Raw genomic sequence first — 25635 nt, forward strand, 5'->3', positions numbered from 1 at the left:
CCGTTGTTATCTGTTGGTTGCTTATCATTTTCCGGTTAGCTCCCATATTCAGGAAGGTTGAGATCTATTCTCACCCTAACTGTAATTCCTAAACTTTAAAGCAAGAGAATAACCTTTTCCCTATGAAATTCACTAAAGACTTTCTCACCAGGAGGATTTTCCATTAAAATCAGCAAAACTTGTTAGATTTTCCAAGGAGAGCTGTGACCATCCACTTTTCTCATTTAAATTTTCCTTTGTCATTAAAATACAATCCGAAGCAAATGTTTTCTTTTTCTGGTTTATTTTAGCATCACTTCTGTTTGAAACATATCTTCTCTTGACTTTCTTGACATCTAAAAACCAAGAAATATAAGTCTTCCTGCTATCCACACCAGAATAAATAGACTTCTCCGGGAAATTGCTATTGGAAGAAGACCTCCTAGGGATTTTTGGACAAGACACGGGGTAAAGAGAGCCAAATGAAGCAATTATTGTTCTTTTCTCTGCTCAAGGGAGACTCATTTCCTTACTGTAGCTGAGTCACTTTTTGACTATTCAATCATTGATGTAATTTTTTTTCCAGGTTGTTATTGCATTTACGTATCGGAGGGATGGAGCACTTGTGAGCTGTAAGTACCGGAACATGACCAAAAAGTTTTGGCAGGTTAGTGTCAGTGTTCTTCATTTGCTACTTAACATATTTATTTCAGTTAAATGTAAAGATACTATGACGTATATATGTATTTTTTTGAGAATGTGAAGACACTATAGAGTACTTCCAAATCATTTTAGTTGAGACTACAGTCTCATGTTTAATACTCGTGCTTGACAGAGGTGAAACCAAGAATCTTGTGTAAATCTCTGCGGTAAGAAAGAGTGTGCGAAATTTCAATCCAAAATGAAAAGCCTGAGGTTCTTAACCAGTATACTTGATTGGGTATCTTTGGAGAGAACCATATTTTGTAGGTTTCTCCTTGTATATGGCCTAGATGTCCTTGTTATTATCAATGAAATCTTTTACTTGATTAAACTAACAGTGGATTAAATACAATATCAAGTTATTGATAAAGTTCAGATTGCAGCAGTCATGCTTGTCAGTTGTCAAGTTGTCAGCAACCTTGTTCTCTTTATTGTATGTGTTTAATTTCCATATGACCAACTTCAAGCAATGTTAACTTGAAATCGTCAATCAGTTCTTGGCTAAGTATGCTGGTCTGCTTTCGAAATTATTCATTACTACAAATTTTAAAACTTTTGCTATGACTGTCATCTCAATGTTTGGACCTCTGTGTTCATTCTTAAATATATTACTATGTCACTCTATTTCTTAGTGCAAAGTATTCAATAATAAATTCTATGAAATTAAAGAAAATGAACCATATAGTTATTGTAATCTTTTTGTTCCTTATTTATCTTTATTACTATGTCACTTTGTTTCTTAGTGCAAAGTATTCAATAATAGAATTTCTATGAAATTAAAGAAAATGAACCTTATAGTTATCATAATCTTTTTGTTCCTTATTTATCTTTGTTACTTTATCCACTATTTAGTATTTTGGGAAAAGGGTCAAATTTGTCCCTTTACTATGTGGAAAATATCGATTTTACCCTCTGTTATCCTATCCGTTCAAAAATACCTCACATAAATGGTTCAAATATACCTCTCTCGGTTAAGGATGCCCAAGGTGAACACCCAATTCCATGGGACGCTGACATTTTATGAGGTGGAATGCCACCTCAGTGCCTAATCAATATTACACTTATTCTTCCACAATCTAGTACTAGCATTTTCTTCCCCTCCACCATTGCCATTGTTTACACCACCATGACAACTACTATTTTAATGGATCAATATTTATACTTATATAATAGATATTCAACTGTTAAACGTTTAAAAGTTGCGTAGAGGGATTCAAATAAAAGAAGCGAACTAACTAATTAAAAATAATCAATATTAAGGAGATCAAGGAACGAAGGTTAAGAACCACCATTCTTTGAAGTAATTTAGGACTAATCACTTGCACCTGGAACACTAACATTTGGAAGTGTTGAGTTTTACAAGACAAAAAATACTACATTAATGGAGTCGGGAGAGTGAAGGATGAAATAGGTTTTTACTTAATTTAATGGTAAAAGCACTGGAGCAATTGTGCAGGAAAATATTTTCTTGGATTTTTTTTATGTTTTATAATCATAGTGTCCGTGCCAATTTGTGACACCTTTACTAATTCTACGACCTACCTACGACCTTCCACAATATGGGGTAACTTTATCCACCAAGGCTGGGATAGATGAGACGAAATCATCATGGTTTTTGTCTCTGCTGGGATATTTGAACCTGGACATCGTGGTTGTCAACTCATTTCATTAACCATTATGCTACACCCTTGGGTGCAATTTGGTTTTCTATTATCTATTTCGGTTTTAGTTACTTGATATTATCCATAATATGATTATGTTATTGTAGTGCAAGAAAAAGTAGTTTTAATTTTATCAATTCTGTTTGCCAACTATTTATCACCTATTGGCTATTGTCAGTTCAATTTCTTTCTTGGACAAACTTTATATCTCAGAAAATGTTTGTAAAAGTTATCATAATCACCTTTGGTCATTATCTGTGTACTCTCTCCATCCCAATTTATGTGTTGTAGTTTGACTTAGCACAAAGTTTAAGAAAGAAATTTTTTTAAAATTTGTGGTCTAAAATAAGTCGATGTTTTGTGGCTATAAATAATTTCATTATGGGTAAAATGGGTATTTTGAGTTAACATGTTACTTTGTATAGAAATGTTTCATCCTTTTTGGGACTGACTTAAAAGGAAAGTGAATTGTATAAATTAAGACAAAAGGAGTATTAATTGTTACCCATACGACAATATAATGAAAATATTATAATATCTTAATCATTCTATGTATTTTTTCAATTTATTTATTTTTATTATCTTTCAATGTCTCATAGACAATTCCAACTGCTTTTTTTTTCTCCAAGATAGGTAGTTATTTATCTTTTAAGTCTAAATTTAAATTTGGAAAATACATACAATACCCCCTAAACGTGTCTGAATAAGTCAGTACAAACTCTTATTTTACAAGTGACCTTTTACACCCCTAATCTTGTGTAAAATGGAATACTACCTTAAGACATATAATATCAATTTCATAGTTGGAAGTGATACACACCCGTGCATAAGTGCCAAGCAGATGACGTGTCAAATATTAACAATTTTTTTTTCTTTTGATTACACCATGTCATTTATTTTTAAAATTGCAGTCCTTTCTTCCCTTCTTCTTCTTTCCTTATTTCACTATTTACAGGGCCATTTTCAATCTCTTAGCGCATTGTCTTATTTCTTTTTTCACATTAGTAACCTTGCTTTTAAGTTTCATTTTCGTGTTTTCCGAGCACTATTACAAAGGCAATGTGGTAAACCTTTTTTGAACTTAGATTTCTTTTCCAGTGATCTTTTGATCACCAGAAACCACCTCTTCTCTTTTTCCTTTCTTTTTCGATCCCACCTAGTCGTAAACTATTGCTCCAACAACTTTTTCCAATAAGGGTACCTTTTTTCGGCAATTTTTCAGGGATTCTTTGGTTCTGTGCAAGCATAGGAAAAATCTAAGCTTACCAAAGTGAGTTTCAGTTCACTAATTATGCTGGACCAACCCACAGAGCCGATGTTTTGACCATAACAGAAGGCATCTCAATTATGGAGAACATCATCCAGGTTCTTTGCTTGGTCTATGACCCCTGCTACTGTCCGACAACTTCTATGTGACTACCCACCTCTTGGGGTGTGGAAATTTGATGTTGGTGTGAAGTTGAAGGGCGATAAGGGTTGTAAGGAAAGAGGGAGATCGCCAAATGGCGTTGACAAGTCCAACAAAGTGGGTCATCTAAAACTTGACATCGACAAGCTCATTACTGGTGGAGGAGGCACTCATTAGGCCGAGATGGCAGTCAGACGTCCATAAACTCTTCAACAAAGAGGGAGACATAAACATTGTGTTGGAAAATTAAAGCTCTTCGCGTCGTTGTGATTTTGGGTATTGTAGGGGTATATCGGTTGTGGAGATTAAGGGTGATATTCATAAGATGAGTAGGGGAAAGGCAATTGGGCCAGACGAGATTCTAGTGGAATTTTGGAAGAATGCAGACTGGGCATACTTGGAGTGACTGGCTGGTTGTTTAATGTCATTTTTAAGACAACAAAAGTGCCTGAAGAATGGAGGTTGGGTATATTGGTACCCTTGTACAAGAACAAGGGTGGCATTCATAATTGTAATAACTATAGAAGTGTCAGGTATTAACCCACACGATGGAAGTTTTGGAGAGGGTGGTGGAGATGAAAGTTATGAGGGGCATATATATTATTGAGAACTAGTTCAGATTCATGTTGGAGTGATCAACTATGTAGGTCATTCATCTTGTAAGGAGACTGGTGGAGCAATATAAGGAGAGAAAAAGGGACTTACACTTTGTGTTCATTGACTTATAAAAAGCATACGACAAGTCTCGAGGAAGGTTCTATGGAGATGTTTGGAGGCTAGAGGTGTATGATGAAGGACATGTATGATGGAGCCAAGACCCGAGTCAATATAGTGGGATGAGACTCATGCTTGGATGCCAGAGGTGTATGATGGAGACAAGACTTGAGATTAGGACAGCCGACAGTGGGATGAGAGTCTGACCACTTCCCATTGGTGATGGGTTTGTACCAAGGATCACAATTAGACCATTTTTATTTTCCTTGGTGATGGATGAATTAATGCGGCATATCCAAGGTGAGGTGTCCTAGTGTATGTTATTTGCAGATGACATAGTTCTTATTGATGAGACTCACAATGGAGTTAATGCTAGACGTGAGGTTTAGAGACAAATGAGTCTAAAGGGTTTAGGTTGAGCAGAACCAAGATATAGTACTTAAAGTGCAGGTTCAAGGATGCGTCCCATGAGGCAAGCGTGGAAGAGAGGCTTGACACACAGGCTATCCATAAGAGATGAAGTTTCAAGTATCTTGGGTCTATAATTCAAATTAATCAAGAAATTGGCAAGGTTGTCACTGGCTTAATTAGTGCAGGGTGGATGAAATAGAGGCTCGCATTCGGTGTCTTGTGTGATAAGAAGGTGCCACCAAGAGTTAAAGGTAAGTTCTACGAAGTGGTGGTTGGACCAACAATGTTGTGTGGGATTGAGTATGGGCTTGTCAAAACTCACATGTTCAGAATTGAAAGTTGTGGAAATGAGAATGCTGAGACGGATGTGTCGGCATACTAGGAGAGACAGAATTAGAAATGAAGATATTTGGGACAAGGTGAGAGTGGCTTCGCTAGAGAACAAGATGAGGGAGGCAAGGCTAAGGTTGTTCATGCATGTGAGAGGAGACACATGGATGCCCTGTGTGAAGGTGTGAGATGTTAACTTTGGTGAGTTTTAGGAGAAGTAGAGATAGGCAGAAGAATTATTGGAGAGAGGTGATTAGACAAGGCATGACATGACTTTAGCTTACTGAGGACTTGACATTAAATGGAAGGTTATGAAGGGCACAAATTAGGGTAGAAGGTTAGTAGATAGTTGTGTGTTGCCTAGCTTTTTAGTAACTAGTTGTGTGTTGCCTAGCTTTTTAGTAACTAGTTGTGTGTTGCCTAGCTTTTCCTTTCATATCAGTAGTAGTATGTACACTACTCTTGTAGGCTCTTGTCCTTTAACTTTTGTTACTATCTGTTAATTTTTTCTCGTACTTCGATTGCCTTACTATTTTGTCGTAGTGATTATTCATTTCTTTTCAGCAAACTGTCATGCTTTTTAATTTTATTTTTTTTCGCCCCAAGGGCAGAAGGAGTTCGAAATGACTCTCTCTCGTCCAGTCCATGAAAATGCCCCATGGCTTCTTCGCTTCTTATTTCTTTTTTTGGACTGCTTTGAAATGCTTACTCTTGAGTCAATGATCTATCAGAAACAACCTCTCTACCTCCCAGGTAGGGGTAAGGTCTGCGTACACTCTACCCTCACCAGCCCCGCTTGTGGGATACACTGGGTATGTTGTTGTTATTATTATATTGTTGGATGCGGAAAACTGATACATAAATTGTTATTAGTTGGACCTCATTAATATGCTGTTCATTTGCAGGAAGCTGATACTTTAAAAATATTCTATGGTCTCGACGATATAAAGGGAGCAAGTGATATCATCATTGTAACTTCTGATTCACTCATCATTTCGTTTTTGAAAAGGCTTTTTCACTTCTGGTAATATCTATTGCCTACTTCTCTTATGTTAGGTTGAGGGTGAGATGGACAAGCTTGCTATGGAAGAAGCAGGCTTTCGGAATTGTGTGAGCGTTCCAGATGGCGCTCCTCCATCTATTTCAGATAAAGATTTGCCGCCTGTTGATAAGGTTTTTCTTCTATGGTTTGTCTTAACTATGAATTTTTAAGTAAATGCTTTATCATGAAAACTTTTGTGTTTATGGATCTGGTAACCAACTTTTGTTTATCTTTGAGAAGGATGTCTTATCTCAGCTCAATTCTCATGCATTCAGTTTCTTAGTTTTTAATCAGCCTTTTATGGTTTCAGGCTAGACTCTAGAGTTATAAATTCTAATTTTCTCCTTCTTCTTTTGCCCCCCNNCCCCCCCCCCCCCCCCCCCTCCCTAATTGTAGTATGCCTATTATCTTGACCAGTTCATCCTCTTAGGGATTGCTTGGTAAGTTGTATAAGAATAGTGCGGAATATGGTGTATAGTAATGATTGTATTAGTTATGCGAGAGTATTTCTTATGCAGTGTTTGGTTTGATGTATTTAAAATAAAACATTGCATTTGTTTACAAATACGGTGGAAAGAGGGGTAATTGTTACTTTAACCATGCTAATGCATGCATTAGAACCCCCTGCATTGCTAATACCATGGTTTTCCCATGTATTTAGTTATACATATCATAATACCAAATAGAATCTTGTATTATTATACATAGGTTGAAAAGATGTACCAAACAAAGTATTAGTAGTACACAAAGCTAATGCATGTATTATTTTTTCTAATGCATCCTACCAAACGACCCCTTATTGCATTGTGACCATGTGTACCTTTTTCGATTCATGCATGTATTTACTGTGTATCCTCATCCACATTCTGCTGCTTTTGCTCCATCCTTTATAAGAGTGCAGAGAAGAGCTCTGCTCCTTATATTTGTATAATTTAGCTGACATTTTAACATATTGTGGAACTAATGCTCCTTTTGGTGCATTTTGTGAAGCTAGGACACAAAGTATCAGTATCTTTGGAACTGCAAAGAATATTTGGAAAAGGTTTGAAGACCCCTCTTTGCTGTTGATGTTTCCTATGTTATTATGTATCAGTCATGTAACAAGAAAGTTTTTGTTCTTTCACCATTTATAGGCATCTCGCATAATACTGGCAACTGATGGGGATCCACCTGGTCAAGCATTAGCTGAAGAGCTTGCCCGCCGGTTAGGGAGAGAAAGGTCTAGTGTACTTTATTCCAGTGACACTGATGGTAGTTTTGATATATTATACCTTAAAATAATGAGTGCTCTCAACTCTTTCTCTTTGACAATGTAGGTGCTGGCGAGTTACATGGCCAAAAAAGAGCACTATAGACCACTTCAAAGATGCAAATGAGGTCTTCATGCATGGAATTTTCTTACCTATTTGCTTATAGGAGAAGAAAAAAAGAATTTCTTGAATCAGATCTTTTTTCATACTCCACGAGCTTTCTGATTTTTGATTGACAGTTGTGTACTTTCTCCAAGCCCCTTGGTTGGAATTTGTTCTGTTCAATTTTATGTTTTGATTTTTGATATGGAATGCAAGTTTATAGTTAATAGCAGTCTTGTTAAGTCTACTTTAATTTCAAGCACTAGTAAAACTGAGAGTTGTTCTTTTTTTTTTGAAATTAAAATTGAGAGTTTTTTTTTTTTTTGAAATTTAAAATTGAGAGTTGTTTTGAATGACATTTCTCTTGTTTCTCAAAGTAGCATCTGTTTGCAAATATTGGTTGCATAACCGCTTTGTAGTTCTCTCAATGAAATTACTCCATCTGTTACTGACACACAGTTATGTAATTCTATAGTCGGTTTATATCATGTCTCCACAATAACGTTCTTCCTGGGGCAAAACGAAAACCTCCTTTTTGATAAATATGGACAGGAGGTAAACTATGCTCATGATTTGACATGCGCAAATCTTTGTATGCTAGATCCTTTGTAACCTATTTCTAGCCATTATGAGTTTCGATTTACCAACTGATAATACTTTTCTAGTTATCTTACTCATTTTTGTGCATCAAAGATACTCATTTCACCTGTTTTCTTTATGACTCTCAGTAACCTCAAGTTTATCCTTCTTCATTTGGGCATTAATAGGTACTTATGTGTCTGGGGCCTGGTGCTCTGAGGGAGGTTATTGAAGGTGCAGAGCTGTACCCGATACAAGGATTATTCGACTTTAAAAATTACTTTACTGAGATTGATGCATATTATCACCAAACAATTGGCTACGAGCTTGGGGTTCCAACTGGATGGAGGTCCTTAAATCAACTATACAATGTGAGTGGGTTCTTATTTGGGAACTAAGTGTGTCTCTAGTCTCTCAGTACTTAAATAGCATACGGATATATGTGTATATATGCCAGGGATGCCAGCTATGTTGTAGGGGTTTGTGATATACCAATTAGATTTGACAATTATGTAAAGAAAGTTTAATGGAAGGTTTTCTTTTTGGGTATACTTTTGGAGCATATGTGATATCCCAGTTAGCATAGATAGTCTTCTTTGTATTAGATTCTCTTCATTTTTTGTACACTTTGTATTAGAGGATTTTGTGTATCACTTCAATAAGGTTATTTACTTAATCAAGTCCCCAAGGAGGTGGTCTAGCAGTTGAAAAGTTGGAGTGGCAACCTTGGCAATCAAAGTTCGAAACCAACAGAGCAAACACAAGGTTATTTCTTCCCATCTGCCTAATCTTGGTGGGCTGAATTACCTAGTACTCCTGTTGGTGGGAAGTAGTAGGTACCTGGTGGAGATTAGTGGAGGTGTGCACAAGCTAACTTGAGCACCAGTGTTATCCAAATAAAATAGTTACTTAAATTACAAGGCAAAAAAGTAACATAGTGAACAAAAAAAAGATGAGAGATTCTGGGGAATGGAGAGGGATGGTACAGTGTTAACTGGCGTTGTGACACTAGTATATTACCTAAAGACTAAGGTACTGAAGTAAAGAACCAAAATGACTGAACTGTCCCCGAGAAATGATACATAATCCTATTCTTCAGCATAACATTCTGAAAACGTATTATTACTCTAGATTGAGACTTATTATTGGCATACCAGCATGAAACCAAGACATGAAATTCTACAGACTGGCTGATTTTTGTTTCTTTCTTGTTGATTCTGTACAGGTTGTGCCTGGAGAGTTGACTATTGTTACAGGAGTCCCAAACTCGGGGAAGAGTGAGTGGATTGATGCTCTTTTATGCAATCTCAATCACAGTGTTGGCTGGAAATTTGCACTTTGCTCTATGGAAAACAGGGTAGGCACTTATAAATCTGTTTCTCATCATATCAAGCTAGGATAAATGAGAGTGATTGAATTCATTAGAAATTAGTTGCCGAGTTGTTTTTGCTACCTCAGTTAACTAGATGAGGCTTGTGATAAATGGATCCTACGAAGATTCTTAATTGTTACCCTCTAGAAAGATTTATTGGTAGTATAGCATTGCAGGATGTCATGCAAAAGATAACATATTTCTGCATTATCTGGATCTTCAAGTTCCAAGATATATAACCTGCACAAGGATTAGATTGCTTAAAGTTTTATGGGGTATTTCTAAAAAAAATAAAAATAAAATAAGTGATTTACTTTTGTGCCTTGCTTATTGGTTGAAGATTGCCTAGATCCCTAAATCATTTTGCAATTTGGATAAGCATAAGTAATGTTTTAGTCCTATTGTACTAACTAGGTGTTGAGAGAATCCTTAAGTCAAACCGTTACAGTCCTACTTGTCTTTACAAGCTTGTTTGGTTTGTGTAAGCTGTATTAGTTTTAATTGTGTCAACTCCATTAATCAACTATTCATGTGTGAGTTTCACATTCATATGTGAGTTAATATTATCTTATGAGGCCTAAAAAGGTTTATCCTCCCCATATTGGTGCTGGGTGGTGTTAGATACAAAAGGGTTCCGGCATCTTAATGGATGATGATGGTAAAGAAGCTAGAGCAAAGAGTCAAATTCGGATAGGTTGTTGAGCATTGGTGAGCTGAAAGAGAAGTCAATAAGTTAGTGGATACTACAAAGAGGAGGTGAGTTGATATTAGGTCATTGTATGTCTACAAGACATTAAAGAGACGAGAAAAAGGCTACTAACTTGGAATATAGTTTTGTCGATAAAGAAGTCAACAGAGTTACTGGATATCTTAGAAAGGGAAGAGTTGATGTTCACAATTCACACAAGTTAATCCGACGTTTTAAATTAAAATATCATGGTCTTATGGTATATATGTAAAAGTACAAAGAGTGAGAATTAGCATTGAGCTAGTATTTAAGGGTAAAGTTGAAGTAAAAAAGAATTGGTAAAAGGGGTGAGGGTTTGACCACTATGTTTCAACATATCTACAAGATGAATATCGTGTAAATTTGGATATTAAGTCGTGCAACTTTAGACAAGATTTGAAATAATTACATCCAACAAAAGGTTCAAATACCACAACAGGGATAAACTGAGAGAAGATTGTCCGAGTTGGTTTGACCATGTCTTACATTGATATCCCAAAACACTGGTTTATAAGTGACAACATTACAGTGATGAAAGGTATTAAAAGATACGAATCACATGGAAGAAATTATCTCATGTTTTTTTTTGATAAGTGTATTCCCATTGATGTCGGTGTCGCATGTGCCTGGCCAGCCCAAAAATTATCTCAAGAATATCAATCTGTTGAAAATTAGCAGATCACTATTGGGTTTTGTCTTATATTGGTGTTGGTTGGTGTTATATTTTCTGACTGGTTGAACCAATCGTATGATCAGACCACAGTTTAAGTGCTTGTTAAAGTTCCTTTTCCTTCTGTTGAGGATGCATGAGTCTGTCAACATGAAGAGAGACCACGAGGTGTCCTGTTGTATCAGGCTTTAATTGAGAACTGTGTGTTAACTGTCTCTCATGAGTCATGAACAACCAAAGACGATTCCTTCTGACAAGATTACTTGCATTGTGATTATTGTGGAAAGCCAAGACATACAAAGGAGACATGTTGAAAACTACATGAAAGAACAACAAGAGGTCATGGGGGGAAACGTGTGCCCATCAAGGGGTTTGGCTAATATTGTAGAAAATGTGGAGACATTCAGGGGAATGGTTTCAGGAGAAACTTTGTCTTCGGATGAAATTTAGCATCTTTGCTGACTCCTGAAATTTGACTTACCTCTGTTGCCACATCCTAAGTTGCTCAGACGTTTTACTTTTGGCGCCACAGTCATGTTGACACAACATCGGTGTGGGATTCTTACCAGATCTAGTTAATCAATTTTGGGTACTTAGACCAAAATCGATAGAGAAATTCAAGACACATGCAATGATTTCTGAAACATCAAAACATAAGTTAGGGAAATCATAATTTAGGCAAATATTTGGATTAGAAAGTCAACATCCAGAAGGTGCTTTAATGATATTTACAAGTCAACATCACTGCTAAGTGCTAACTGCGCAATAAACTCAAGAAATCTATCATGACTTCTATATCATTTGGAATAGTCATCTCACACAAAAAAGTAAGAGATGCATTTGTGCTTAATAATAATGACAGATTCATACTTGCTCTCAAAAAGTCGTGCATTCCTTTCCTTCCAAATTGTCCACCATAATTTAGGCATATTTTCATAACTTTGATATTTGAATTATTTTAGCCGAATCCTGCATCAGTATCCATATCCTCGAATCTTAAAATTTAGATCATGAAGGATCCAACCTCTACATCTGCAATCATATCGGATGCCTATCCCCCAGTCCGAGCAACTTAAACCACATCTAATTATATGCAATCAGGTACAACAAACCTTGCTGCTCACTGAATGAGGATTTTAATTGTTAGAAATCTCTTAACTCCTCTTGTTGTCTTGGGAAATCCTCACCTAATGAGCTATTTTTCAGGGTTGAGTTAGGCCCAAAGTCTATTTTTTTTTTATCATGATATTAGTATCAAACCCATTCCAATTTCGGTTTACTCGATGTTGGGCCTCCATATTATGTGTTTACACTTTAGTTGGTAGGTCTAAGACGTGCAACAAGGTGGTTAAAGTCCCACCTTGGTTGTCGGATGCAAAACTGGTCTCCTTTTTATCGTCTTAGACACTCGTCACCTTATGAGCTAGCTTTTGGGATAAAGTTAGGCCTAAAGTCCATCTCTTATTAGTAATGAACAAGTTAAAGTGGAGCATAGTGATATGGAGAATTCATATTGCCGAATCCAACCCGATTGTTATTTAGGCATAGATGATGTTGTATCAATCATGTTAATTTTTGGTGTTTGATTGTGTTAAAGTCAAACTTTGAGCTAATAATGACAGGTATACCAACGAAGTTAGTTAATTTCAAATAGATTATTTAACAGTCACTTATTAGAATAATCAGATTCAATTTATGCTGTCAAACCAAGTAAATCCTACATCTTGAATTCTTGTGAAACAAGATGAAAATATTGCTTAAATAATGTTTCAGCTCGTGTAGTTTTGTTTTGGACCAATGTTAATACTTGCATTATTGTGTTGCCACCCCAAATGCTTCAAAGGTTAATTGTGTTTAGAATGGTTTCCCAATCACGCCTCTGATCATAAAATGAAATGTGAATAACCCGTCCTACTCTCTTTGAAAGAAGGGGCGCTTTCGGTTTTGTCGGTGCGTGAAAGAATTTTTTCTTCTCCATATTACTTTATCTTTCTTGAGTTTTATCATAGTCAACTATCACTTTAGTTTTTCTTTAGTGCTAAATGTGAGCTTTTAAAATCTGTGAGAAAGAGCTGTTTTACAGCCCAGCCTTCACCTTTCACTAAATATTATTTCATAAAATTAGGGTATTCCACTTTTCTTTTTTCTTTTTTACCAGTACGCTTCAGCGCATTCACCCTTGCCCAGTTGTGTTTGCTTGTTTTTTCTTACTTTTTTTTTGCTTTACTGATCTGTAGGTACGGGAGCATGCTAGGAAACTTTTGGAGAAGCACATAAAGAAACCTTTTTTTGATGTGAGGCAAGTAGGAAACATCCTATACTTCTTAAGTCTCTGTCATTTTCTTTTTAGTATTGCTACATGCAAGCAAGATGCCTTGCAACATACTTGTTGCATTACACCTTTTTAATTACATATTCGGTATCATTGAGAAAATGGAGATGGTGATAAGTTGCCTATTTGTACTCTAATTTGTATAATAGAATGTAGTATCATTCAGGCATTAAGTTTATAAGAATGTTGAGAAGACAGAGAATGGAAGTGCTATCTATATATTTAGAAGCTGTTTGACAAACTATATTTATGTGGAATAGGAGAAAAACATAAAATTCTCATGTTGTTTTATATCTTTTGGTTGTTAGGTAGTTAAATAAAATGGAAGGGTGATTCTTTGTCTCCATTTCTTTTCATACTAGCTAGGGAAGGAATGAGCTACCTATTGAATAAGGCAAGGGGTGTCTGGCTTACTCATCAACTGGAGGAAAAACTTGTTATTTCTCACCCAATGAAGTCACACAGACAACACAACAATTCAGGTGGAGAAGTTTGTACTTTACCAATTACTTATTTAGGATTGCCACGGGGAGAAATAATTAAATCTAAAGGAATTTGGGACGTGTTATTAGAAACTATGAGAAGAAATTGGCTAAATGAAAGATTTAGTACTTATCTCTTGGTGGTAGGTTGACACTCATTTACTCAGTCTTAGATGCTCCTCCTACATACATGATGTCATTAAGAGGCTGGACAGTATTAGGATAGCATTCCTTTGGTAAGGTAACAAAGAAAAGAAAGGGTTTCATCTAGTCAAATGGAAAGCTCCGACTTTTGGAAAGAAATTTGGGGGTCTGGGAATTAGGAATTTAAAGATTCACAATAAAGCTTTGAATATGAAATGGGTGTGGAGACTTACCAATGAGAATCAGGATTGTGGGGTAAAGTTATAAATGTATAAGATGAGGAGGAAGACTAATGGGCGACTAAGGAGGTTGATACACCAGATGGGGTTAGTATATGGAGATCCACTAGGGCCTTTTGGAGTGAAATGAAGAGCAAACCAAAGATCAAAGTTTATGATGTTAGCAAAACTAGCTTTTGTGAGGCTATTGACATGGCATAGGGACTCTAAAATCACACTTTCCAGACATATTCAGTCTTGTGCTTACCAACAGAAGACTATAGAAGAAATGTGGACACCTCAAGATTGGGATATTACTTGCTTTCAGAAGATCACTCAATGATTAAGAAATGGACAGGATAAAGTTTTATATCATCCTTCAGTGGGTTATAGGCAGGGTAAAGCGTATTGAGGTGGCAAGGTTGCAACAGTGGTGACTTCAAGGTGAATGTAGCACACAAGATGATGAATCAGTCTAATCAGTAGATTGATAACTGGACTTGGAAGCATATTTGGAGAACTAGTGTCCCACACAAAGTCAGTAGATTGATAACTGGACTTGGAAGCATATTTGGAGAACTAGTATCCCACACAAAGTAGCTTATTTTGTGTGGCTCTTGACTAAGAAAGCTGTCCTCACCAAGAACAATTTAATGAAAATAAAGATCACGATGTGTCCCAGATGCTTTCTGTCTTTAGTTAAAGCAGAGTTCGCCATCTATGCCTTCATTGCAAAGTGACAGAACAACTGTGGAGAATTTTATTTGACCTGAAAGGCATATTCTGGATAATGCCCGGAAGATTACAAAAGCTTTATAGAGTTGGGAAGAAGAAGGATCTATGGCAAATAACAGAAGTAGATGGAGAATTGTCCCTGCTTGCATCTGGTGGACAATCTGGAAGGATATGTTTTGAAAATATAGAGAATCTAAGTTGCTTGGACTCTTCACTTTTGGTGTCGCACCCGTGTCGACACGACATGGGTGTGGGTGTGGGATCCATGTTCGATTTGGTCAACTGATTCTGGGTACTTTGACCAAAACCGATGGGGAAAGTCTGGACAGTTTTAATGATTTCTGTAACCAATACAAAAACTAAGGTGAAATTAAAGAAAATGGAATACCTTTTATATAGAAATTCTATGTCACTCCTTTTCCTATAATCTCCTTCCAGGATTCTCCTCAAGTTCTCCACATAATATCTCATAATTTAGGTTTTATAACTTTATTTTTAGATATTTTAATTATTTTTAGGCGAATCCCCGCACCCGTATCCATACATGGATCCATATCCCCGAATCTTAAAAATTAGATCATGAAGAACCCGACCTCTAGATTTGCACCCGTATCGGACACCCGCACTTGAGTCCGAACAACTTAGTAGAGAATAGTATGCAGAAGATCAAATTGATCTGTCTTTTTATATTCAACTTTTGGTGTAAACAGATATACTTGGATGATACTGATTCTATTATGATGTTCTAGAGTCAATATAAAGGTAAGTGAGTTTATCTTCTGGAGTACAATTGTAAATATGGTTACAGTACAACCCATGTACTATTTTGCGCACCTTATCTTATACACACAATAGTAACTGGTTTCCAAAAAATAATAATTTAGGTATCATAAACAGGCTGCTTCCCATTCTTGCAAATGTGTGGCACATGTTTGAAGCTTTCATTCTTTGCAAGCATAACTTACTGGTTGGACCGACAGCCTTTTTTTTTATCTTTCTAGAATATCAACCCACTATAACTTCTCTGTGCGCTGGTCTATGAAGTTGGGATAGTCATATCCTGCTACTTATTTGTAAAGCTTTTGTTGTTTTCCTCTTTCAGTTTTTTTCCTGTAAGCAAAACTTGACTTTCTGTTGCACAAGAGAAATATCTTACTCATACTTCTGAAATTATTTATCTTTTATTCATTGTTAATTTGTATGTTAATGTTTTGATCATTGGCAATGCAGATATGGAGAATCTGTTGAACGGATGAGCGCTCAGGAGTTTGAAGAGGGAAAGCAATGGCTCAGTGATACATTTTTCCTCATAAGGTGATGGTGGCAATTTCCTAAAATATGAATCTTGACGCTTGCCTAATGATCTGACTGACTTCTATTTGGAACTGACTTATGTTCTCTAAGCTTACTCTCCATGTTTCGTAGTTCAATTTAATGACAATCCTGGATTAACTGATTGTGTATATACATTAAGGATGCCATGTTTTGAATAGGTAGTATCCAATTAGGAATCTAGTGTTATCTTTTGTGTCCCACATCAGTTGAGAGAATAAACTATTGTCCCTTATTTGGTATTTAGCAATCCTCACCTCATAAGGTTGAGTTAGGCATAAAGTGCATTTTTTTACATGGTATAAGAGACCCATTGCTATTTCATGGTTGATCCTATTAGAGTGGGTTAAAGTCCCACATTGGTTGGGGAATGGACCGGTGGTGTGCTTATATGGACTTGGACAATCCTCCCCTCATGAGCTAGCTTTTGGGGTTGATTTAGGCCTAGGTGTCATATCTTTTCATGGTATCAGAGCCATGTCCATCCTTGTTTGGGCTCCTGGCCCACGCCCCAGTTGGGTCTGGGCGTGAAGGGGGGTTAAAGTCCCACATTGGTTGGGGAATGGATTGACAGTCTGCTTATGTGGACTTGGACAATCCTTCCTTCATGAGCTATCTTTTGGTGTTGAGTTAGGCCCATGTGTCATATCTTTATAGATTCAATATTAGGGCCTTATATCTCATGTTGTCCATGTAATGATATCCAACCTGGAAATGTGACGGGGTATTAGATCCCAGATTGGTTTGGGTGTATGAGTTGCTGTCTTTTTATATGATCTTGAGAAATCCTTATAAAATAACGGTCTTGGCTATTCTCACCTCATGAGTTTATCTTTTGGATTGAGTTAGGCTCAAAGTCCATCTTTTTTTACTGTGATCAAGCAACAAAATGATGTGAACGAGGTGTTATTGCTCTTAATGGGTGAAGCAATGCGATGTGGAAGAAAAACACATTTAATGTAATTATTACAACAACACAATTCAATAATGGTCTCTTCTTTGCATCAAACTTTAAAACTAGAAAATAGAGAGAGAGAGAGGAAAATATGGCCTTTTTCTATCTGACTATTCCCCATGTATCTTCAGTAATCTCTTTGTAGTCATCTTGTTCATATGGTGTGCAAGTCATCATATTGTTGCTACTGTACTTCTCTTCTGCTTTTTTAAATATCTCAATGATTTCTTTATTAGCTTTTCTTGTATATTCTAAACGGAGTAGGTAAAGGTGAAAGCAAAAAAATGCGTCATAGCCTATTGGTGTCTTAAGTGCAAAGAAAAATTTAAGTGTGAGCTTTAACAAAGAGATTCACTAATGAGGAAAGATTGTGTGCCTGTGGTATGGAAAAATCTCTACAAATACTAACACTGATTTGGACAAAACAACTGAAAATTTTGTACTTAAATGAAATGTATGAAGTGAAAATCAATTTCAATCAAGTTTAAAACTATTTTAAATCTCTAATTCAGATGGAAAGATTTAATTTTTAAGTTTTTTGAACTAGCTTTCTTAGCATCTTTTTTTTGCAATTTATGTTTTTTGGGCTAGCTTTCTTAGACTAATTTTTTTATTTATTATCCATAATTACTAAAAATTCATTCATACTGTCTTTTTAGCAAATAATATGTCAGTTTACTAACTATATTTATTGTTTAGTATTACCTACTTAATGATAGAGCCCATGGGTAATGAGGCACATGCCTTGCCGCTTAAGCTAGGGAAAGCGCATAACCTTGCACCATCTTTTTCTTTTTTTATTTGAATCTTGTATTCTGAAGAAGTTTACTTCTTGAGCTATCTTTTCTTTTTTTTGTTTGTTGAATCTCTTTTTTCTTCACTAACCAGAAAGTAGGTTAATTGAACAGGTGTGAGAATGATTGCCTACCGAATATTGACTGGGTTCTCTCGCTTGCAAAAGCTGCAGTTTTAAGACATGGGGTGAATGGACTTGTAATTGACCCATACAATGAACTTGATCATCAACGTCCTTCAAGCCAGTGAGTAACCTTTTATGCATATTTTATGGTTGGTGAATCCATATTAACACGCAGTCTCCTGATGATCCCAGGATAACAAAATGTGTAGCTCAATTTTAAAATGCTTCTTGCTGCCTGTTCTTGGTAGTTGCTTGAGGATATATTGTGCTGATACCTTGTATAGGGTGAATTTCTACGTTCTCTTTGCAGTTTCTCCTCGCTTATATTTGTTTGCTACCACTATTCTTTTCCTCATACTGCTGCCATCTGATGCTCCATTTAAAAGCAGTCTTTTGGTAGCCCATTCTGCTGAAGGATCTTGACAAGCTAGCAGATTCCAAGAAGTAAAGCAAGGAAAGTGAAATTCCAAAAGAATCATGGATTCTTGTCTTTGTTGTGCTTCGAAAATCAGAAGATGTGTTCCTTGAATTTTTAAATGCAAGAGAGAATGATGTGGCCATAAGTGAAAGAAGGGAAATCTTTCCTTTTCCTATTGTTGAGAGTGTAAATACGGAAGGTTCTTATATTATCTAGAAAGGTTAATCTGTGTAACTTTGTGATTAAGAGAAATATAAGATGTAGGGTTCTTGTACACACTATTTAAACCCCAAGCTTTGACGGAATAATCAAACTGTGCAATTCTTAGAAAACCTTTTCTCCTATTTGTCTTATTGTTAAAACACTTAAGCTTTTGGTAGTTATTGAATCGAGTGAACTAAATTGAAGGGACTGCTTGTGAGGTTTTGATGGACTGGGGTTTGTACCGCTCTCTGGTCTCCCGAATTTTTAAGAGCTAGATGGAGTTGGATGCAGTCATGTAAAATCTACGTGAAGTAGGGTTTGGCTCTTCAGAAGGCTAAGGCGAGGCAAGGTGGAAGAAGCAGCTGCTTCTTGGATAGAAGCGTGAAGCATTCCCGTTTTTCTTTATTTTGTTTCTTATAGAAATATTGACTTTTAGTTGGAACAGTGGTGTTAAGAAGTAGAGAGAGAAGGCTCCCAGGCACTACCCCCAAGGTAATTTCTTAGAGAAGATTTTCAAGCTGGGGTCCTGAATCCGGTGGACTTCTGATCACTGGAAAATATCTTTCCATCCTTTCTACTATTCTTCCTTTTTTCCCCTTATTTACAGCAACGAGAACAGAATGTATTTTGCGGTGGGGTTGGAACCTTGGTACGACTGGGTGGAACACAGCCGTAATCTGATGCGAAGAACGACATTCAACAAGAAAACCATGGAGTGGATTTGTTACTTCCTACAGGAAACTTCAAGGGTTAAAGAAGCACAGACGAGGAGATGAAAACTTAAGGAGCATTATGCACTATTTTTCTGTTCGAGGGAAAACAACAATTTCAGCAGATTTATAAGTATTTTTCCGGTACAAGGAGACAACAGATCTGTCATTATTATCCCTGAAGTGACATTAAAGGCTTGATATAGGGATATCACGTTTAAGATCAACAGATTCATCAAAAAGATACAAGTCCGACCGGAAGACAGACCCAGAAATTCCATATGCTGAAACTGTCAGAACCAGTAAATGGCAATCGAAGGGGGCAAACGGAACATTGATCAGTACAAGCGACAATAAAATCACCATAACTGAGGGGAAAGCATCGGCTGAGAGTGATGACATGGGCAGATGTGTGGTTAGTCATTTTAACAGTGATTTGAATGAAAAACCAACACTATCAGATATAAGGTGGTTGGTGTCTACTTGAAAGAACGCATTCAGGGTGAACATTTACGAAATGGCTGACAGTCAATTTTTGTTTAAGTTCTTAACAAAATACATGGTGGAACATGTTCTTCAAGGGGAGTGGAGCTGGAAAAAAGAAAAAATCTACTTGGAGTGGTGGGCTCCAGTCGCTGGATGTTGTTTGAGTGGATGACAAAGAGAATGAACTTGGGTCAAAGCTATGGGTCTCTTCACCTTTGGTCAGATAGATATCTAAAGCCATCAGAGAGCAGTGTGGAGGATGGTTAAAAATGGAGGAGACATCTCCGGAAAACCATCTTCAATGGGCAAGATTAAAAGTGAAGGGAGACAGTAGCAGCATTCCAAAGGAGGTGAAGATTGAAGAAAAAGGGTTAATTTTTATTGGAAGATGAGAAACAAGGCTCTGGCTACTCTGGAAGAGATAGAGCAAGGTGAGAGGGTGCTTCCTGATGAAGAACAAGCAGAAATAGAGAGGAATTTTATCAAGAGGTAACTGGAAAAAGTGGCAAAGTCTGAAGAATTATTTTGCTGATAAAATCCCAGAGTTTTGTGGATCGAACAAGGAAACAAGAAACACAAAAAAATTTCATTAGCTGGCTAAGGCTTAGAGAAGGTTCAAAAATATTGACAAAATGTTAGCACTCCTTGGCTCCTAAACAATAGTAGTTATTTGCAGCATCTCATTCCAGTAGTAGTTATTTCCTTGAAGTAGTTATTTGTAGTTTTGGACTCCAGTGATGTTAGGAAACCGTGTCCTAGTTTCTAGGGGTAGTTATCTTATCAGTATTGTATTTAAACTCTATGTTTATCATATGAAATCTAAGCAGAAACTTATTCCAGTTTGAGTATTTTAACTCATGAGATTACAGCTTCTCTTTTAACGAACCAGCACCGTAGGTCGTGGGAAGAAAACATCAGATTCATTTTGCAGCGTCCCCATAACTAGATCCATATCAAGGGATCATAACAACTTGGTATCAGAGACGGAAGTTATGGGAAACCAAAATACCAAGGAGGTCTTGGCATTAAGAACCTTGCAGCCCACAACAAAAGTATGATGATGAAGTGGCTTTGGAGATACAACTTGGAAAACGCAGGGATCTGGAAAGAGGTCATCATAGCTAAGCATGGAAGGCTGAATCAGTGATGCTCAAATATTACTACACTTCCTTACGGAGTGGGACTGTGGAAGAGTATTAGGATGTTGTGGGATACATTTGATCAGAACACTTACTTTGAATTGGGCAATGGTTTACTCCTAAAATTTTGGACAAACAAATGGCTTGGAAATACCACTCTTCAGGAGGATTTCCCGGATATGTTTAGAATTGCTCAAGATCCCAATTCTGTTATTGCTGCTAATAGAGAAGGGATCAATTGGGATCTGAAATTTAGAAGGAATATGCACGATTTGGAAGTGAATGATCTGGTAGACCTTTTTGCTAGACTACAACATTGTCACATTAATCTCCAGGCAGCTGATAAGCTCAAATGGGGACACCAGAAAGGAGTTTATACAGTCAAGGAAGGGTATCAATAGTTGTATTCTAGAAACCCCGTGATAGCTAACTAGCCCTGGAAACTCATTTGGAGGACCAAGCTACCACCTAAGGTAGTTTTTTTTTACCTGGATATCTCTATATGAGGCATGTCTCACCCAAGACAACATAAAGAACAGAAAAATTCAGTTCCCAAAACAGATGCTATATGTGCAAAAAAGAGACTGAAACCCCCAGACACCTTCTTCTTCATTGTGAGGTGGCCTCAGAATTATGGAGCATGCTTTTTTGTCTCTCTGGCGTCAATTGGACCACACCCCTCACTGTTAAGGATGCATATGAGAGTTGAAGTCTATGGAAAGTTGACAAAACCATCAAGAAGATCTGGATTATGATACTTGCTTGTATTTTTTGGTGTATTTGGTTAGAGAGGAACAAGAGATGTTTTGATGGAGAGTCAACTGCTTTGAGCATTTTGAAGACTAGGTGCATTGAAAATTTGTTTAGTTGGTCCAACTTGTATCCTGCTGTTAATGCAGAACAACTTCAGGATTTTACTAACTCATTAGCTCTAGCTTAGATAGTTTGTATAGTCAGCCAGAGATTTTTTTGTAAGCTCAAATGCCATATCTTGTAAATTTTGCATCTTCTTGATGCTGTTATTAATACCACTTATCTTATAAAAAAAAGTTATGGGAAACCAAATCCGACAACAACTAGCACAGTTGGTGAACTTGTTCCAAGAAAAACCTGCAGCCAATCTAGCCAGACAAGAAGCCATAAATGCTCACTTGGATACAATCACCAAGGGTTTAGCAAATTTGAAGATCGATTCTGAATCAACTGAAATATACCAGTCATAATCGAGGTTGGAAGGGTAAAACTACTGTGGCAGGAGGGTCAGGATCAGAAACTGGAGGAAGTTCTATTATTCCTAGATATACAAGGTTGGGTTTTACTCTATTTAATGACGCCTTGGGATGGCTGAACAGGTGCGAGCATTTCTTTCGCACTAGCAAACACTAGAAGAAGAAAAAGTTGGACTGCCAACATTATTATGTCCCTTTTACCTACAACTGCAGCATTGGAGAGAAGTTGAATTTCATAAGGGATATGTTCTTGTGGGATGGTAATGCCATTAAAAGGAATATACAATACATCTCTTAAAATTGGAAGTGGTCATTAATGGTAAAAATCAGGGGGTTTGGGAGAGAAAAAACTGAAATTATACAGGAAGAGCCTACTGGTTAAATTGACTGTGGAGATACAAGGGTGGTCATGAAATCTGGGAAAGGTTGATTGATTTTATCTGTGGCAAGATGGATGGTTGAAGACAATCCCACACGATTAAGAGTAGCAGGGGGAGTCAGGAAAGGGTTAAGTGTACTGTGGGGTGGGGAGTGGGGGAGATTTTTTACAACATACTGATCCAGAAGTGGGAAATGAGGCCAGAACTAAATTTTGGTCAGACATTTGATTGGTAATACAAGTTTGAAGAACTGGTTTCCAGATATTTTTAGGCTTTAGCTGCTCTATGGTTAAGGATGGCTACATCTCTGAGTTTTCCATTCAAATTCTGGTTGGCAATTACAGTTCAGAAGGAATCTAATTGACTGAGATTGGAAGGTATCTGTCAACTGTTTCAACAATTGGTTTCAGTTTCAATTGTTCAAAACAAAGAGAATTGCTCTATTAGCAAGGACAAGATGTTCTCAGTTAAAAATTTCTAGTCTGTTATTAAAGCTAACATGTCTAGGGATTTCTCACTGGCCTGGAATAATTTGCAAAAGAGGTTTTGCTTTTAAAGAGTAAATGCCATCTGTGTGAAGAGAACCAGGAAACAGTGGAACATATTTTCCTATATTGCAGGTGCTCCAGATAGTATTCGGTGTTGTTTCTAAATGTTATTGGTATGGGTGATGCCTCTGAAGATTAAGAGCTTACTAGAATGCTGGCAAAGCCAAAGGATTTCAAGACGTCTGAAGCAAATTTGGAAGACCATACCCATTTGCATTTTCTGGACCATTTGGCTGCAAAGAAACAAAGCTTACTTTGAAGGAAAAAGGAGACATATTTCTAGAATTAAGAATAAATATTTGCATAACTTAATTTTTAATGTAATAGTAGTATGTTGGATAGGTTGGATCAGTTTGACTATTTGAGTTTGTTAGGAGAGATCACATGACAGATTGATGGTATGATGTGTAGAAGGTTGTTGAGTCCTGCACTATCTTGTGTCAGCTTGGTACTTCATATGTAAATCTTGACCTTAATGAAGAGAAAGATTCTAAACATGAATTTCGCAGGAAATGTTATAGGTGGGAGTGGCAGGGAAGTAAGGGTTGGGGAGTAGGAGGGGATGAAACTTACCCTCCAGTTGGATTGGGCGTCAATTCCACAATCCTCATTTGGTTGGCAAATCCCATCCAGTTGCTTCATTTCATTAGAAACGGAGAATAATTTTCAATACCCTGGGCCTTGACCCTGTTCAGCACTTGGCTATCAACTGACCCCTTGGCACTTTCAAACTGTTGGAGTGTCTCCTGCAATCTATATAATTCTTGCTTTTGAAATTTGTTCTGTAGATTTGTCCTGCTCTTTAGGAATTTTGACTTGTATCTCAAGCACCAGTTTATTCTACAATGTTGTTGGTTGGTCTTTCTTCTTCGGCATCTTCTTCTCAAGAGGAAACTCTTACTTCCTTAGATCTCGAGTACTCATTTTTCTCCACATAGATTGATTACCCTTGTCAACCCTGAAGGCTGAAATTTTTGTAAGTTCAGGATTCTTGGTTATATCCCCTTTTCAAGATATTACCTACAGAAATATTCAACTTGGTGATGCTTGTTCTTGTCCAGCTCTTCATCATGATAACATCCTTAGGTTGCTCTCTTACCTATTGTTTCATTTCTTTACTATGTTTCGCTCTTGAAATTAATATGAGTTCTCTTTGTGCTTGAAACATTGAAATTGTAGTTGTAATGTTCCATGTTCATTACCATTCAGTTTTCTCCAACATTGAGATCTCTAGGAACATGGTCTCTTTCGTTGGGACTTGTTGGAGTTGGGTCATTTATAACCATTCATTTAACTTTTCAGGACCGAAACAGAGTATGTCAGCCAGATGCTGACGAAGATAAAACGGTTTGCACAACATCATTCCTGTCATGTTTGGTTTGTTGCACATCCGAGACAGGTTGAATGACTTAAATTGTTGTGTTACTGCTGTTTTGTTGCCTTTGTTCTTATTCAATTCGATAATATCAATGACCATCAAATATGTTTTGCCAGTTGCATCATTGGGTAGGAGGTCCTCCAAATCTGTACGATATTAGTGGAAGTGCACACTTCATAAACAAATGTGACAATGGTATTGTTATTCATCGAAACAGAGACCCTTCAGCCGGCCCCGTGGATCAAGTGCAGGTTTGTTTTGCTTAGTAAGATAATTAGTTGTTTACCTTAGATATTTTACTAAAAGTTCTTCTTTTATACTCTAGGTTTGTGTAAGAAAGGTACGGAATAAAGTTAGTGGAACAATTGGTGATGCCTTCTTATCATATGACAGGTACTTGATATTTTCAATGCAAACTCCCCAAACATTTTATGGAGTCTTTATGTTATTATTTCTTCTTACAACATGCCGTGTACTCAGAACTCATAGTGAAACTAGATCTGTTTATATTTTTAACGGAAAAGGGTCAAAATTGCCCCTGAACTATGTGAAAGAGACCACTTATACCCTTCGTTACATTTTGGGATAAAAAATGCCCCTGCTGTTATCCTAAGATACCACAAATACCCTCAAGAGTTAACACCCCAAATTTTTATTGACATGGCATGCCACGTGGGACTAATCCTTCCACCTAGCGTTGCCAACTAGGATTCACTACAAAAGAACTGGACCTTTAGCGGCGACAACAGTCGCCACAAAAGCCGAGAAAATCGTCACTAAGGGTGTGTTTGGTATGAAGAAAAATGTTTTCCTAGAAAATGTTTTCCTGGAAAACAAGTTGAATTTTGACATATTTTCTCATGTTTGGATATTTTCTCATGTTTGGTTGGTGAGTAGAAAATATTTTTCGGAAAAGATTTTGTGTTTGATTTATGAATGAAATATATTTTTGAGAAATATCTTTTATTTTTACCATAGTAGAAAATAATTTTTGAAATTGAAAATATTTTTTAAAAACAAACTTAAATTTTATTTGGAGGGTGGTAGGGGGGTGGGTGGGGTGGGGGGCTGGGTAGGGG

General features: G+C 36.8%; 1 protein-coding gene across 1 annotated transcript in view; it reads left to right on the top strand.

Annotated features, from left to right (window-relative positions):
• The window catches only part of LOC125849156 (twinkle homolog protein, chloroplastic/mitochondrial), a 36018-nt gene that overhangs the window by 8118 nt on the left and 2265 nt on the right, over positions 1 to 25635 (top strand). Inside the window, exons 7-20 of the mRNA XM_049529178.1 lie at positions 566 to 646; positions 6111 to 6176; positions 6262 to 6378; positions 7242 to 7289; positions 7381 to 7466; positions 7564 to 7624; positions 8367 to 8549; positions 9404 to 9535; positions 13185 to 13246; positions 16089 to 16172; positions 18054 to 18185; positions 24481 to 24577; positions 24673 to 24807; positions 24882 to 24949. Coding sequence (XP_049385135.1) covers positions 566 to 646; positions 6111 to 6176; positions 6262 to 6378; positions 7242 to 7289; positions 7381 to 7466; positions 7564 to 7624; positions 8367 to 8549; positions 9404 to 9535; positions 13185 to 13246; positions 16089 to 16172; positions 18054 to 18185; positions 24481 to 24577; positions 24673 to 24807; positions 24882 to 24949 — 1352 coding nt within the window. The remainder of the gene's footprint in view (positions 1 to 565; positions 647 to 6110; positions 6177 to 6261; positions 6379 to 7241; positions 7290 to 7380; positions 7467 to 7563; positions 7625 to 8366; positions 8550 to 9403; positions 9536 to 13184; positions 13247 to 16088; positions 16173 to 18053; positions 18186 to 24480; positions 24578 to 24672; positions 24808 to 24881; positions 24950 to 25635) is intronic.

Source organism: Solanum stenotomum, chromosome 12 (assembly GCF_019186545.1).
Source record: "Solanum stenotomum isolate F172 chromosome 12, ASM1918654v1, whole genome shotgun sequence".
NCBI lineage: Eukaryota > Viridiplantae > Streptophyta > Magnoliopsida > Solanales > Solanaceae > Solanum > Solanum stenotomum.